The sequence below is a fragment of the Neurospora tetraspora genome (assembly GCF_033439725.1).
Source record: "Neurospora tetraspora strain CBS 560.94 chromosome Unknown B0H65scaffold_1, whole genome shotgun sequence".
Lineage (NCBI taxonomy): Eukaryota > Fungi > Ascomycota > Sordariomycetes > Sordariales > Sordariaceae > Neurospora > Neurospora tetraspora.
Genome location: NW_026944383.1, coordinates 6115530 through 6132069, shown reverse-complemented (window position 1 = coordinate 6132069; position 16540 = coordinate 6115530). Strand labels below are relative to the sequence as shown.

The 16540-nt window shown below is 50.8% G+C and overlaps 5 protein-coding genes across 5 annotated transcripts; 3 read left to right on the top strand and 2 right to left on the bottom strand.

The window, feature by feature from the left end:
• The first annotated feature begins 235 nt into the window (after nt 1–235).
• Nucleotides 236–1564, top strand: B0H65DRAFT_54501 (uncharacterized protein). Its single transcript, XM_062829341.1, has 2 exons — nt 236–543; nt 596–1564. The coding sequence occupies exons 1-2, from the start codon at nt 469–471 to the stop codon at nt 1361–1363; spliced, it is 843 nt and encodes a 280-aa protein (XP_062687037.1). The 5' UTR covers nt 236–468; the 3' UTR covers nt 1364–1564.
• A 1284-nt stretch (nt 1565–2848) lies between these two features.
• Nucleotides 2849–5602, top strand: B0H65DRAFT_564526 (uncharacterized protein; the record flags this gene model as incomplete). Its single annotated transcript, XM_062830257.1, has 2 exons — nt 2849–3658; nt 3719–5602. Exons 1-2 carry the CDS (start codon nt 3239–3241, stop codon nt 5600–5602), a joined length of 2304 nt encoding a protein of 767 aa, XP_062687036.1. The 5' UTR covers nt 2849–3238.
• A 782-nt stretch (nt 5603–6384) lies between these two features.
• On the bottom strand, nt 6385–8742 carry B0H65DRAFT_452673 (uncharacterized protein). Its single transcript, XM_062826113.1, has 3 exons — nt 8616–8742; nt 7956–8387; nt 6385–7858 (listed from the first exon to the last, which is right to left on the bottom strand). Exons 2-3 carry the CDS (start codon nt 8377–8379, stop codon nt 6501–6503), a joined length of 1782 nt encoding a protein of 593 aa, XP_062687035.1. The 5' UTR covers nt 8380–8387; nt 8616–8742; the 3' UTR covers nt 6385–6500.
• A 151-nt stretch (nt 8743–8893) lies between these two features.
• On the top strand, nt 8894–10180 carry B0H65DRAFT_452668 (mitochondrial import inner membrane translocase subunit tim-10). Its single transcript, XM_062826112.1, has 3 exons — nt 8894–9102; nt 9185–9331; nt 9539–10180. Exons 2-3 carry the CDS (start codon nt 9240–9242, stop codon nt 9717–9719), a joined length of 273 nt encoding a protein of 90 aa, XP_062687034.1. The 5' UTR covers nt 8894–9102; nt 9185–9239; the 3' UTR covers nt 9720–10180.
• A 2382-nt stretch (nt 10181–12562) lies between these two features.
• On the bottom strand, nt 12563–16444 carry B0H65DRAFT_417322 (uncharacterized protein; the record flags this gene model as incomplete). The annotated part of the gene is made up of 1 exon (XM_062824084.1): nt 12563–16444. The coding sequence occupies one exon, from the start codon at nt 16442–16444 to the stop codon at nt 12563–12565; it is 3882 nt and encodes a 1293-aa protein (XP_062687033.1).
• Nucleotides 16445–16540: the final 96 nt, after the last annotated feature.

Here is a 16540-nt window from a genome sequence, read left to right as displayed (position 1 = left end):
ATCAAAGTCCGATGACCCTCGAAAAGCACCAACGATAAAGAGGTGGCGTTCTAATTCTCCGATGTCCGATCCTCCTCATTGCCCGAGACTTGTCTTGGGCGATGCCGGACGGTATCTCGTGCCTCGTCCTCAGACCTCCTGTGCCCCTCTCGTCGAGTAACCCAACCCGTCGATCAAAGCGATCACTGCTTTCAACACACCCACATCTCACACCATGTGACCCAGCACCAAAGACGCACTAAGACACATCACGTTGACAAGCAAAGATTTCCCGTCAGTGATTGGATCTACAATGAGAACTCCCGCGCCTCCGTCTCTCTCGACATCAACCACATTTGAGAGAACCGTTATTCGACTTTCCGAGTACCGAAGCCTTATCAGCCGTATGGATCGTGATCACGGAAAATATGACGGAATTTCCCTGCGCTCTGAGGACTCGGAGGCAGTCTCACCAAGACGCCCTTGAGGATGGTTGAGGGGGAGGCTAAAGTACTGCAATACGCAGGGGTGGTGGCACAACAACCTTTGGCTTCATCTATCATCGTAAGTCTGCTCCATTTCGGGTGCATGTGCTATCTACAAATTGTTGCTTTAGTCGCCTCGCATACATACTACAACCGCCAGATCTCGATTCATGCGCAAGTTATCTGCCAACCAACTCTTCGTTGTTCCTATCTTGTTCCGTTTATTCGCAGAGGTACCTCGAGGCAATGAACCGATATCGCACCTTGGCCGGTCAGCACCACCACTTGTTCTGTCATCCTTCCCGGGAGCTTTGAGCCTTGTTTACCTGTCTGCTCTTCTTTCCATTGCTCAACCTTGCAGTCTGGCGAAACACCTGACATGTTTTGCCGCTCGGTTCCCGTCCAGGCAGTCCACCTGCATGCACTTCCATCGTTCCCGCTCCCGCCTGCGTCCGTTTCCTTGCGTTGAGTTTACTCTTCCGGTCAAAGTACACGTACAGGAGCATCAAGCCAGATTGAAAGCCTTGAAACTTCCGTCTTTGCTGTACAGTTACCTTATGCGGAGTATACCGGCTATCAATAAGCCGAAGGACGATAGGGCACGCCGGATCTCCAAAACAACCCAACCACGAAGCTCGCTCCTGTGGTGTGTGGACAGCCGTGATTGTGATGAGCTTTATCTTTGCGTGGGTATAAGAATGTGGGCTATACAGGACACACCAATTAGTGCAAATTGGGGATTAAGAGAGTGTGTGCTTCGCGGATTATCCTTTCCAGATCCTTCACACGACCGTTGCTTGTTCGGCCGCTCTTCCGTTCTCATCAAAAATCGTCAGCTTCGTCCAGTCGCACAATTCCTCAAGCACCATTTGTCTCCCCTCACTATCTGTCGTCGGTAGCCACTCAAGGTCACTTGCGCCTGTAGGGCCTGCCAATCATGGCATATACCCGATCATTTCGATACTTTACACTGCGTTGAGATTCTTAGAAGGCGTTCTGTAAGCGGGAATGCATAGCGCATGCGGTCTACCACGCGCGCGCTATACCGAGTCAAGTGCAGGTTACCGCAGAGTGACTCGAGTACATGAGGACTACGACGGCCACTTGCTCTGTCCCTTCTTTTCGTGTGCTTTTCTCGGGTCTTTGTGAAGACACTGGAGCGATGATGGATACGGCAGGTGTACGCCGTACCACGGCGTGTGAGACATAGAAGATCGCTGCGGAGAGTCCCGGTTCCCGTCCTTCTTGGATATCAACCAGCGTTGGCCAGACCGTTCTTCAGCAAGTGGTACAACTTCACATGAGAACGCGAGGCTACCCGGTTGCTGTGGTGAAGATAGGGGTTGATAATTTGACTAGGGTACTGTTTATGTTTGTCTCGGCAGAGGTGAACGCGAGCCTGATGGGACTTTATGTTGATTCAACTCATATATGGTGCGTGTCTGGCATTCTAACCTGGCGCATACATCAACAAAGCCATTGTTTTAGTCGGTAAAGTGCATCTCTACCTAGAATCTTCAATATTTGGAAGCTTGCACCCGTTTGGTTCCATACGACAGGTATTTACTCTTGTCAACTACAGCAAAGTATGCTGGGGTCATCATCAAGGCGAAGAATGGCCAGTGCCCGTGGCCAACTTTGGAATTCACTGCATCATATCACGAATTGGGCATAGTGACTGCTTCAAGTACATCCACAGCTCCGCTGTTATATGTGGTCACTGAAATGAGAATCCGCGGCACGCAAAGGAGACAGTATGGGTTGTGAATCATTGCTTACCCTGTCAAGACACTCACATATATCTCACGTCGAAGTCAACTTGAACTTGGATCGTGTATTTCAACATATAGGAAGTTGATGATAGATGCATTGCCTTTATTGCAGTATCTGTTCTGGCCTCAAACTTCCACTTCTCGCTCTTGCCTCGAAGTGTCGTCGAGTGTCTCCAAGCCATTAGATCCCGCACTACACGCAGAAGAGGCAAAAACTTTGATGGATGCTCCTTCCGTCTGAACTTACAGTGGATACCAACCTACTTATTGCAGGTTCCCATACCAGCCGTCTATTGTGCCTTCCTATTATCAGGCATTCTGAGCCCGCAGTGCGGTTATCGGTGAAGCCATTTCGGTGAGAGCATCGGGCGGGGTCTATTGATGCCTCTCTCGTCCCATCACCATCCCATCACCATCCCATCCAAGCGCGACAACTCGTGCCCAATCCCGCATTTTGGCAGACCTATTGAACGGTGTACCTCCCAATTGGAGATATCATCCGAACATACCAAGGCAAACAGTGCTTGGAGATCAGCCGGTGAGCAAGTACAATAGGTGAAGGCTCTATTCTGACTTCAGGCTGACGCGGATTGCAAACGTCGGCCATCAAAAGGCAAAGTTTCCTCCATCAACCTTCACCTTCCCGACAAAGATCTCCGGGAGGCCAAACCTTTTCGATAACCTGCCCATTCACGCCGTTCGCACCATTTTTCAAATTCAAACTTGGACATACCCGACCCTCCCCCCATAACACTTCCCACTTCCCACTTCCCTCCCCGTAGATTTTGGGACTTCACCATCTCTTCCAACTCTCACCTACGTCTTGTCCCTCTACCGTTTGGGACAAATCCGCCCTCTTCCCTTCTGGATACACGCACAAAGTGCGCTGTTTCCTCCCACCAACGAGCACTGCTCTCGCATCATTTCACAACTACCAACAGGAACCCATTAACCACCCACCGCTTTCTATCCTGAAACTCCGAGCCACTCGCTCTCGACACCATGGCAAAATCCCGTACTCGGAAGGCCAGAGGCCGGCGAGGAGATACGTCAACTCAGGCCACCGGCTCCAAGTCACTGCAGCCTACCACAGACTCGATCGATCATACACAAGTCACTAGTCACGGCAACTCGGAGTCGCCTGGCCAATCTGGCTCCGGCGATGGTAACGGTAATACTGGTCAATGGGGTTCTTTTCAACCGGAGAATGCGAGCGATACATGGGAGACATTCGCTGTCCCATCCGATAAAGATTGGAATATGGAGAAGATTTCTGTCGATACCGAAGCTGGCAAAATCTACCCTCTCCCTGGGACCATCGTCGACTTTTCCCGCCCGAAATCAGACTTCTTCCAGCAGATTAAGCTGCCCAGGAGGCAGAAGCCTGTCAGTTACCAAAGCCTTCTCGACTTAACAAGCACGGTATGTAATTTCTTACCCACGAGTTCTTGAGAGCCAGCGGCTGACTTTGCCTTTCCACAGACTTTTCGCCCCGACCTGCCCAACCGACGCTTGTTCTACTACAAGCGCAAATGGGTCTCTTTGGGTGACAAAAATCCCCAAGATGTGTACGACATGGTACACGAGCGTGACTTTGTTCGGCAAAGAGAGACTCCTCGAGCCGAGTATTTGCGGATCAAAAAGCTTTACAGCAAAAAGAAGCAAGACAAGGCATTCCGCTTGATGCAAGCTACCAAATATTGCGAACCAAGATTGTTACTGGCGCCTGCTCCGGCTGATGGTGTTCTCAATACGTCCAAACCCATCAAGACTGACCATGGGAGCAACCCTAACAACAGAACGAGCGGACTCATACGTCTCATGAACATCCCGGAAATCTTCGACAAAGTAGTGGACTACATCGAACCTACCGTTACCGACCTGACATCGTTGGCAATGGCTTGCAAGGACACCGCCCGATTGACCAGTGGTCGGTTCGCAGTTTGGAACTTCTCTTCGGGTAACTTCCATACTGAGGAGAGTTACAGGAACGGAGTGGGCGGAAAACGGATGAATACCTTGATCATCACACCAATCACAAAAGTCGAAGCTGCTAGCCCTCAAGACAAGCCGTTCGAGCGGGAGTTCAAGTTGTTGACTAAGATGGTTCGTACCATGAGTTCCACTCTCACGAGTTTCCGAGACTTGATTCTCGACCAGATCCCATATCTCAACATTAATCTGGTAAGATTGATGGTCAAGTCAATGCCAAACCTTGAGAGTATCGCCATTACGCGCTGCAAACAGCTTGATTTTACCAAGCTTGACTCCCTCCTTCGCATCATTGAGGAGAAGAAGAGGCTTGCAGCTAGAGGCCGCCACAAGGAAGTGCGCTTGGATTTCTACCCGTATTTTTTCGAAGGTCCAACTTCTGCGCCCAACACACTTGGGTCTTTCGGGTTGACCTACCATAAGCCAACCTTTGACGTGCCGAAGGCTGTCTTCGCTCGGATTATGGCGTGCTGGGACCTTGCCGACACGCTCGGCGTCGACCTTCTCAGTGACAGCTCGGGGATTTGGCACTTCATTCGCCGTCTACCCGGTCCAGATCCTTTTTGGGCTTACAAAGCTCGTGAAGCGGTCTTGACATGGGAACGTAATCGCCATATTCCCGGTCGTGGTCGTAACGCGCATCGTTGGGGGTCTGAAGTCACCAGGCGCCTGTGGAACAATTTGGGCGCCGCAGTTTCTGGCGATACAACCGAGAAGATTCCTCATGAGCCCAAGGAGAGGGAATGCAGTGGATGTATTACACCTCTCCCAGATTACCTCTTCTCCGACATCAAGAACCTTATCTGCTGGGGATGCAGAATGGGTGCTTTTGTGGCGAACCATGAAGACAGCCATTTCCGTGACCGCACAAATCGCGTCATGGAGATCTGGTTGGGCAACCGGAAGCAATGGCCTATTCAGAGACTCTATTATCTACCCTGCGACGAGGTCGAGGAGAAAGATGCCCTCAATATGGCGAGGTTGACCGACGAAGCTTGGCGGTACGAACTCTTTGAGTTCAAACCGGGCATGCCCCGATTTCCACAGGCGATACATTGGAAAACGCATCTGTCTTCAACCAAGAGGACAAGAGAGCTTTTGTGGCCATTGACTGGACCAACGAACCATCGCGAGGGCGGCCCTCAATACGAGAACGCATACCTACTGGCTGGGATGAATCCTTTGTTGGATGAGCAGACGGAGAAGAAATATCGAGAGGGGGACAGAGCAAATCGCCGTGATTTCTTTAACATCTATCTCTCTGATATGCGTGCTATGCCTGATTGGGAGCCGTATAACCGCAACTGGGAGGCAAGAGAAAGGGCCAAGGCGATTTGGGAGAGAAAGGCTTTGGCATATTCGGGGGGGTGGTAGATAAACCACATCCTCACACTCAGCATGCCTCGCTCAGAGTTGGAGACGTTGGTCAATGTTGAGGATCAAAGTAGATCCCGGCGTCCTTTCGAAGTGCTGGACGGTGTACTTCCTTGGTATTTATCACGGAAGGAGGATTTGTATATCACGCGGACCGTTCATTCGCCTTTCCTGATCCCTCTGTATAGGAAGTTTGCTGAGATCAGGCACAGATGCATTTGTGCCTCGTTCTATGGACAATCGAGCAAGAGGAGACGACCCAGTGTCATCACAGGATGGGGCTCCGTTTTGATGGTGATGAGATTGGTTTCTTTGGCCAGATTTTGTCAATTAAAAGAGGAAAGGGGGTTGATGAGGCATCATGACTGATGGGCTATAAAAGGATGGCAACTTTGTTTTCAGGAGCCTCGCCAGTTTTTCAAACTTTCATAGCTTTCTCAAACTCCGCTGTAGGTTGAACGCATAAACCTTCCTGGAATTGAAGGGGTTTCGATGATTCGGTGTTAGCAGAATGCCTAGTCCTAAAAATGAAAATTCACGTTCAAAAGAAAAGGAGAGATTCCAGAAGATACTTGGGTGACAATGTGATGTTCAAGGGGGCGACTAAGGGAATAGAGTGAATTGAGTGGACGACAACATCATTCTTAGCACCACAGTCTCCCGAGACAAGCTCAAGGGAGAGTAAGTAAGGAGGTATCCAAAGCCTCGTCAACCGAGAGCATATTGAACAAGAACTATGATCGTGTTAGCGACCATCATCAGCGACAGTCACATCAAATACATCGCGCGAGAGCTGGATAAAGATAGGGGTATCATAGTTGCAAAGCAGACAACACTCGCTAACACGCTAATCATACAATCAAAGAAACAACGTCAGACACCAAGGCAGACCGAGAAATCATGCATCACTCTCAGAGACATCCTCCTCCTTCTTCTCCCTCTTCCTCTCCCTCCTCCCCTTCTTCTCCGCCTCATCCATCATCTCCCTCGCCTTCTCCTCATCCTCACCCGTCCTGACCGCCCCAGGGACATTCGTAACATGCCTCAAGTTCCCAAAACTCAAACAGTCACTGATCCTCTTGGTCCCGCTAAACAGCATCACCATCCTCTCAATCCCACACCCCCACCCGCCCGTCGGCGGCAGTCCGGACTCCAGAGCCTGCACATAACTCTCGTCCACCTCCATCGCCGACTCGCCTTCCTCGTTGTACACACCGGGAGCTAAGCTAGCCTCGCGCTTGGCGGCGTCGAGCTGGTCCACGAATTTTTGCCTTTGCGAAGCCGGGTCGTTTTCTTCTTCGTACATGTTGGCTAATTCCTTGCCGTTGATGAAGACCTCGGTGCGCGCGGAGACGTGCTGGCCTGTTTTGGGGCAGAGGAAGCTCTTGGAGAGGGGGGACATGCAGACTGGGTGGTGGGTGATGAAAAGCGGTTTTGTTAAAGAGTAAGGCTCAAGGAACTCGCTGGCTAGGTTGTCGAGGAGCTTGGCGAGTGTGATGTCGGGTTTGTTCAGTCCCGGGACGTCGATGTTGTGTTGCTTGAGGAGGGCGAGGAGGTCCTCGCGCGCGGAGGGGCCGGAGAGGTCGGGTAGCTTGAAGCCGAGGGCGGATTCCAGGGCGGGTATGAACTCGAGTTGTTGGAAGGGCCGCTGGTACTGCGACATGTCGATGGGAGGGAGGGAGTCGAGCTTGGTGGCGATCAGGTCGCGGCAGTGCGAGGCGGCGCCGCAGATGAGTTCCTCGGTGAGTGTGATGAGGTCGTCCAGGTTGGCGTAGGCGTTGTAGAACTCGCACATGGTGAATTCCGGGTTGTGCGTCTGGTCGATGCCTTCGTTGCGGAAGGCCGGGCCGAGCTCGAAGACTTTGTCGACGCCGCCGACGACGAGACGCTTGAGCCAGAGCTCGGGGGCGATGCGCATCGCGAGGTTCTTGTTCACGGAGGTCTCGGAGGCGGTGACGGTGAAGGGTCGGGCTGTGGCGCCGTTGGCGTTTTCGGCGAGGATGGGGGTCTGGAACTCGAGGAAGCCACGCTCGTGAAAGAAGTCGCGGAGATACTTGATCAGGTGCGATCGTAGCCGGAGGGTGTCGATGGTCTTGCGGTTGACCAGCATGTCGACGTGACGGTGCTGGATGCGGACTTCCTCATCCTCGAGCTTAAAGGGCAGGGGAGCCAATGCTGGGGTTAGGAGCTCGGGCAGCCTTGTAGCTTCGATACTCAGTTCACCAGTCGGCGTCTTGGTTGCTCGGCCGGTGATGGCTGTGTTGGGAGAAGAGGTTCACGGTCAGTCATTGCCGCTGTCATATGATGGGACAAGAACAAGGGGAAGAAGACATATGGGACCAGAATCACGTACAGACAATATCGCCTCTATTCAACAGTTTTGCAAGCGTCTTAAATTCTCCTAGTTCGACTCCCGTAACTTGCAGCTTATTGAAGTTACAGAGTCCCTGCACATGCTCGAACTCGCCTTTGAGGTCGAGGAACATGAGCTTGTTGCCAGCCCGGCGGACGGACTGGACCCGGCCATGAATGATGACCTCTTCGTCGGCATGCTTGCCCATCTCAACATCCTTAAACTTCTCCCGGAAGATGGGGATCCGCATGGGCGCACCGCCTTCATGGCGAATGCGAGGATACTTGAGGGCATTGGACTGTATCAACTCATGCTGCCGAGCCAGGTGGTAGAAGCGCAGGTACGCCGCGTTACGGGCGCCCATGGGCTTCCACTTCCAGGCGTACGGTCGCAAGAACTGAAGACAGGGAGTAGATGGATTCATTATTGCGTCTATTGAAATTGTCATGGGTGGTTAGCATGACATGTTTCCTGGAACCAAGGAGAGCTGGTTAACAACAAGTGGTGGGGGAATGGGTAGGAAGTTCAGAAATGGAGCATAGTGTGATCATGCACGCGCAAGCGCGTGTCAGTCGCAACGGTTCTAATGTTTTGGCAGATCATCATATAAAGTGGGCATGTGATTGTGTATCGAGAAGAATGCGTTGTTGGTAGACTTACAATCATGGTGGTTGCCCCAGTGTGTTTTGCCCACCTAGAGCTTGATTGTAGAGGAGAAAGTTTTGTCTCGGCACGAGCCATGACGCTTTTTATATCGTACTTTTTTTTCCTGCTGCCCCGTTCCCCAAGTTCCCCGGCCAGTCTGTGGGCCTCTGCCGAAACTGGAGTGACTTCTGTGTAAGAGGGGTCGTAGCCAATCAGAGCCCTCAATTGCACTCACCGAGCGTCACCGGTCTTCACCTTGGGTCCCGACCTTGCCGAGCTCGGGCCTCACGGTAGGAGCGCGGACGTCGTAGCCGAGCATTAGCCGCGCCCGTACCGCCTTTTATGGTGAGTGGGTCAATGGGCAGAAAGCGGATTCAAAAGTTCTTTGAACCAAGAGAAGCTGCCCTGGAAGCTTGTTGCGCTCGCCCGCGAAAGAGAGTGTCGTCGCTTCGCTGCAACGGAGCCGCTGACATCAACCTACCCGCGACGCATCACCCTCAAAGTAGGCCCCCCCCCCAAGACCTGGTCCCATATCAACAACATACAACACCAACAACCAAAGCTCTTCTAACCACCATTCACAGCGGCACTTATACCCTTTTTTTTTTCCGAGTCCCATCTCACCAAATCCATCCAAAAATGTTCGGACTCGGCAGGCCGCAGCCCACTTCGGCCGAGAAGATTGCTGCCGTTGAGAACGAGCTCAAGGTTGTCGCCGAGATGCACTCTCGGTATGTTTTCTTTTCCTGCATTCTTCACTCCCTCCCCTACCCTCCCTTTCCTTCCTCTTCTACCTCTCTCTGTCTATAACACTTCCATTTACAATCTCTTGTTCCTCCATAATTCCCTTCCTTCCAACTCTGTCATTCAACCGTACCGTACCATAACTACAACCACCGGGGCAACTAGCTAACTAACTTTCACACTCCAACAAACAGCATGGTCAAGATCTGCACCCTCAAGTGCATCGACAAGACGTACCGCGAAGGCGACCTCAGCAAGGGCGAGTCCGTCTGCCTTGACCGCTGCGCCGCCAAGTTCTTCGAGACGCACCAGAAGATCTCGGACCAGCTGCAGAAGGAGACCCAGGCCCGTGGTGGAGGTGGCTTCGGCATGTAAAAGACAAAGTGTGTTGTTAGGATAAAAGGAACGGAACAAAATCAAACAAAGTTATACCCACCCGCAACGATCCAGTTCCTCCTCAGAACTTGGCAGAGAAGGAGAAGAAGAAGAAGAGGCAAGGGAAGGAGGAGGAGGAGGATATGAATGAGGTGATGGGTTTGGGAGGAAGTGGGCGCAGCACTTGTGAGGGAGTGTCGAAAGACTGCGCCCCGTGTATTATACAGCTCAACACTATTGGGATTGGGACTACTTTGGAAATGGAGGAGTGTGGATAGGGAACAACGTACATCTGTGGCGACTGTCAACTGTTGACAAAACACTCCATATAGGGGACATGTTTCGGATACCCTAGACATCGTGACCCCACATGTGGCCACCCCCCTCAATGAGCCACATGTAACATCATGACCATGACCCAGATGACATTGAAAATTGGCCACTTTTGCAGGGATTTTAACCGTTTGAAATGTTCATTTACTCATTCTGATGCTCGTGAATGACTTGTAGTGTTGATTCGAGTGCCCTCTCTACTTCCTACACTAGATTTACTCCCTTCGTTGCCCTAGTAACCTTCTAGCGCTTAGGGGCGTACTTTAAGGTCTCACAAGCTTAAATAATCTTATTTATGTATATAAATTTATTATTACCCCCTTCTTTAACCTTTCTTTTACCTTTGGGCTTCTATAATTCCAATTGGGTTTGTAAATACTAAATTTAGTAATCCTTTATAGTGAATTTAGCGTTCTTATTATCGAGGGCCTTGGCTGCCTTAGTGTAAATAGTCTTAATATTATAATCGATAGCGGATAATTTCTTATAGATACTTCCTAGTATATCCTTAGACTTCTAGGGAGTCTTAAAAGAGTAATTATCCTTTAATATATCGCTTTTTGGTAGTATTCTGGGTAGTAATAGTTGGGCGGGCAAGGTATTATCTTCTAGAATAGCTTTAGAGTCGTCGATAACAACAAATCTATTTATTAGCTATATCACTATCTTTTTAAACCCTAATTTAAGGTTTCTAGAGCTTATACCCCTTCGTAAAGCTTCTTAATAATATTAGAGAAACTGTTATTTATTTATGAGTATAAATACTAGAAAGCTAGCGAAATCCTTGATTAAATCCCTAAAATATAATTTAACGGCAGTAAATACAGACCAATCGAGTAGCTAGGTCTTATAAAACATATAAGAAAGTAGAAAAAATAATTAAACTTTATATTAAAATACTTTAATAAGGAAATTATTAAAAAAATAATCCGAATACTTATCGAAGATTAATAACCTCTAATTATCGTTATTTAGCTTCAATTCTAATAGATAAACCTCCCTTAACTATTATAGAACAATCTTTAAATTACTCTATCTAATTAATAAATTGTTAAATTTCCAACTTTTAAGCTCGTTATCTATATTATTAAGGAACTATTAACTTTGAAGAGATATCCTAATAAAAACGACGACAAGAATCAACCTCTTACCCTTAGCGGTCTCGCATTCGATAATAAACACCTAAGTCATTATATTAATCATTATTAAATATACCTTCTTTATTAAGGCAATCCTAAGGACCTTTCTTTCCATTAATTTCAATTTTTGAAATCTATATTCGTCTATATTAACGATATTAATTAGGATAATAGCCTTATCTCAAATTTGGGCTTTTAAAAGGTCGAAGAACCTCGTAAAGGTTTCCTTAATTAATCTTCGAATTCGAGCGAACTCGAACAGGCTCGAAAGTTTAGTCTTAATATTAGGATTTCTCTTTAGGAAGCGATCTATCCATTTAGCACCTAATTTATTATAATTATAGCCTCGTTTAAGGATAGATATCGCGAAACCAATGACTTAATGGCAGTTAAGAGTACGGCCAGCCTTCTCCTCATTCAGAATCTAATCGCATAGGAAGCTTTCTTATATTAGCGATAGCCTCTAATTGGGTATTTTCGAATCGCGCTTGCTTTGATGGCCTCGAAGATGGCTAGCGAGGGTAGACCGAGGAATCCTATACTTCTTCAAAGCTGTATGCTAGGAAAGGCTGCTATAAATATCTTTAAATACTTACTCAATTAAGGAACTCATTGCAATAGAAATGAGGGCAATTGGGCTTAATTTCGTAAAGTTATAGTTGATAAAAGGAAAGAGGGGGGGGGGGGGGAAGAACGCGACGTGCAATGTGGCTGCATGTGGGGGGTGGGCCCATGTGGGGTCACGACTTCTAGGGTGATATGTGGTGCACGCTTTGGCCGATTCTGGGCATTTAGCATCGATCTGCGATCAACGAGAGCAAGGACCGGATTCGATTTTCAAAGCCATCAACTGGTGCCAGAAGTGAAGAGCATGCTCAGTCCATTCACCACGGTTGCCCTATAACTACATACTCGGCTGTTAATGTAGAGCATCGAACATTAGCTTTATCCATTAGCTACAGCTATACCCAACTCCTTCCTCCTCCAGTATCTATAGTTACGTATGCAAAATCCGTCCTCTTCGACGGCCAAAACCCGGGTATTGTTGGATTCCTAACTACAGGCCAGAAAAGTTGAGTTAACAAAAGAAAGAAACAAAAGCAAAAACTCTGGTGGGTTGACTGCAACTTGAGAACGCCAGCCCAGCAAATGAAAAAGAAGAAGAAAAACAGGCTCCATGCATCCATCCATGACCTCCCACTTCCAGCTTCCATGCTTTGTAGGGAAAAGTCCAACCCGTGTGAGTCCCCCAGTATACACAAATGAAACCGCAAATACACGGCACTGACTTTTCTCTCACTTCTAGAGACACCTCTATTATCCAAGAAACCCCCATCTTCCTCAACCTCCCACTCTCACCTCTGTTCACACCTACAACCACAACAACCACCGTCCCACCCCAACCACCCCCCTCCCAACCCCCAACAACACCCTCGCAATCATCACCACAAACCACACATACCACATAAACCCCACCAGCACCCACTCAACCGCCAACCACCCGGCCCTCCTCACCCACCTAAAGCGTCTCCGCCGTCTCCTCACCATCCGATCAATCATGTCCACCACCCGCTTCACCTTCAGCCGCTGGTGCGTCATAAGATCGCCACCAGCGTCGTCCGCCTCCTCGGCCGCGCGCCTCGTCATCTCCGTCAGCTCGCCGCTGATTCGGCTCCGCAGCGCTTCGACGCGGTTCGTCATGCGGGGCGCGGTTTGTGTTTGGAAGACGGCGACGGAGGACTGGAATGCTGTTGCGGAGTTTTGGATGGAGGACGAGAGGATGTTGGCGGCTAGGGGGAAGAGGTCGGTTTGGGCGACGGGGCGGACGAGGAGGTGTTGGCGGGTGGAAGGGTCGGGAGAGAGGGCGACTATGTCTGGCCAGGAGAGACGGGAATTGGTTGTGGTGGCGGTTTTGTCGGGCTTGTTGGAAGAGTTCAAGAGCTTGCGGGCTTTAGCGCGCCTGTCGATTTCCATTGCGTGGATGCCGGAGCTTAGGAGGAGCGCCCGTAATCGGGCAATCTCCCGCTTGGAGACAATGGTATGGGGAGGGACGGGCGTGGCGTTCTCCCCTCTGTCGGCTATGGACCAGCGTCCTACTGAAGAAGCGTTGGAGAGTTGACGGCCTTTGGCCATGGATAGCATGGCGTTCAGACGAGCGTCGGTGTCCCGTACACCACCAACATCTGTGTTGACGCTGCTCTTCCGCGAGCCCTCCACGTCAGATACGTCGGAAGCCCATGGGCGTGAGCGAGTGATCTCCAGTGGACCTGGAGATGATGTCGGCGATGCATTCTGAACGTCGATCTTGGGCGGTTTCAGAAGTTCGAAGCGGGAGGACCGACGACTGAGCGGTCGCGAAGGGGGACTAGCGCTAAGCAAACCGTTCTGTTCGATCGAGCCGCCAACGGATTTGGACTTGCTATGATGCTTTTCCGCGGCAGGTATGAACTGTGGCATGACATCCAGGTAGCTCTTCTCTCCGTTTGCCTTACCATAGTTAGACGGACTACGACCAGCCTTTCGTGGTGGCGAGCTGGTTAAGGACCTGGACCTTCCTCTGCTCTCCGCATCAGACTCATCTGAAGAACCGTACTCATCGACGGGACCTGGGGCAGTCTCTTTTCGCCAGAACATATCACTGACTTTGGAGACACCGCTACGCAAGACGCTATCAATGCGTTGCCCCCGGAATAGCCCTTTCAGGCTACTGCTTCCATCTTCCCGAAGTTTGTGATTTCCAGTACTCTTATTCGATTTTTGGCTCGAGTCGGTTCCTTTCGTCACTATTTTGCGAAGAGGACTGCGAGAGGCCTTCCGCTCGGGAGGTGAAAGCATGCCAGTCGCGGTGCCCAAAGTCGCGGGGGATTCTACCGGTTGCCGATCGGACAGGAACTGCACTGATTCGGGGTTCTCTTCTCTTCCGATATGTGATGGGAGCTCAGCCAAACGCTCGCTGCTGCGATCTCGGAATATGCTCCTAACTTTTGTCAGGGGGTTTCTGCTCGGTGAACTCGCTATCGGTGAGCTTGGTCTCGTTGACCTTGGCGAAACGTCCATGCCCAGTCCAGGAACTAGTACGTCATGCATTGGCCGCAAGTTGGGCGAATATGGTGGTGATGTATCATAATCAGTTGAAAACCGCCTATCCTCATTGAGTGACCCAACGCCAGTCCGTCCAGCGAGAACCTGTGCCGGGGCTGGCTTGGCTTGGAGCTTGAAATAAGAGCCCTCCAAGTCGGCCGGCTCAGAGCGGGATGCTGGCCTGCGGCCATCAGCGTTGTCAGCGCGCGTAGGCGTCGGTGTAATCCGCAGCCTCTCCTGATCCTTTTCGGTTGTCGCCAATCCGGCATCTGGGAGCTTCAACCGCTGCGTATCCCGGTCATAGAGAGGATGCGCTTCAATATCTCTCTGCTCCTGAGCGATCATGTCTTCCATCTGCCTTGCCAGTATGTCCTTACCACTACTGGAGATAGTCCCATGTCTGCCCCGCCGCTTCCGATCGCTGTCCGTATCAGACGACTCTGAAAACGAGCCTCTATGAATCCGAATAATGTCGCGATTGTATATGGAGCTGTTGGCTCGATGATGGGATCCCTTGAGCGCCCGAAGTTTCTGTTGTGCTTTGTCCCGAGCCCGACTTGCACTAAAGCCGAGCGGTTGCTCGTGATGCGCCTTTTGCGTTGACTTTTGTTCCGCAACCTGGGGTGGCTGTTCCGTGCGAGCCTTGTCTAGAGTCGTGAGGCTATTGGAGTTGGAAAAGATCTTGCTTGAGCCTGGAGTATCATCTCTTGAGAGCGAACGGTAAATTTCGGCACCACGTTGCGGAAAGAGGCGCTTCCAATTCCTATCCTCCAGAAGGAACTTGTTGTCGTCCTGTTCAAGCCAATAGATGTCCGCGATCATATCCGCCGGATCTACGGCCCAGTCAACCCGCGGTCGTTTCAGTTTGGGCATTGCTGTTGTCGGCCTAGAGGCGAGGGACTGGGGAGAATTCTCATGAGAGAGAATACGAGGCGGGGAGAATGGAGGTATCGAAGGATTTCCCGGTACTCGGTCCTGACCCTTGGCGATCCATTTGGCTACTTCGTCAACCCATTCAGAAACCCTTTCAACATCATTGAAGCCCTGACCCTCTCCATCCAGGGTCTTCCTCTCACGAGCCCGAATTTTCCTGTTGCGGATATACTGCAGCGGATTATAAGGTCGGCCAATTATTGTTTCGGCGCCATGGGTCGGTGATCTAGTAGGGAAGTTAGAGCCACTAGGCGTTAGGGGAGGGCTAACGGTGGAAGATGTTGCTGATCGGTCGGCCTTCAATGGGGGTAGCAGTTCTAGTATCCGTCTGTATTGTGCCATCAACCCCAAGTATTCCCTTGCCTTTTGTGCTCTCGCCAAGGTCGACTGGGAAAAGTGGTATTGGTACGGTCCGAGATCGGCTGGAGCTTGCAGTGACCGTGTAGATGCGATGCGCGGGGAGTGGTCCGGTCTAGGTGACATATTTCGCGAAACTTTTCTTTGCTGTTGCAGGTGTTGTCGAAGACTTCCTCCGGTACTGTTTTCCGGCACTGGCCCTAGTCTTGGAGGCACTGGCTGAGAGATGATCCTTCGCGACGCTATCCTCCTCGATTCGCTCAGGTTAAGAGCCATATTCACAATCTGGGCCGACTCCATATCTAGGGGCGCCATGCTTGTTCGTGGGGACGGATTCGTCCCAATGACCGTCTCGCCTGCCAGAGAAGCACGGTTCGACGTGGCAGTACTGCCGGTGATGGAGGGTGCTTGTCGAACAGATGGCTCAGCTGTCGATCCTGAGCGCTGAACAAGCCCCAGGCCTACCTCGTTCGAAGAACCCGTACGCTTGTTCCGGCCAGGCGACCTGTCCAGGCCATGCTTAATGGTCCTATTCCTGCTAGGCTCTAACAAGCTCTGCCTCTTGGGTAACTGTAGCTGGGTATTTGGAGCATGCGCGCCGAAGACAGGATCGGAAAGGAGAAAGGCGCCATTCGTTCTGTGCTTATGAGGGCGGAGGGCGCCTTTGGAGAAATTTCGGTCATCGGCGCGAGGGTGATCATCGTGGTCGTCGTTAAGATTTGAGGAAGTCACAAAAACGTCGGGGAGGTTCGTGGTGACCTGGTAGTCCTGGCCAGAGATGGCTGTCGAGGCATGGTCGTGGCGGTCGGGAACGAGGTCGGGTTGCTTGGTTGCTCGGCGCGGACGAAGGTTGGATGATGGGCTGGCATCTTGGTCGGTCATTGCTGTGCTGCGCCGTTCACATGCCACGTCTTCAGAGGAAGCGGGAACGGAGGAACTAGAGTCGCATGGAATGGATAATGATATGCATCGTTGTCG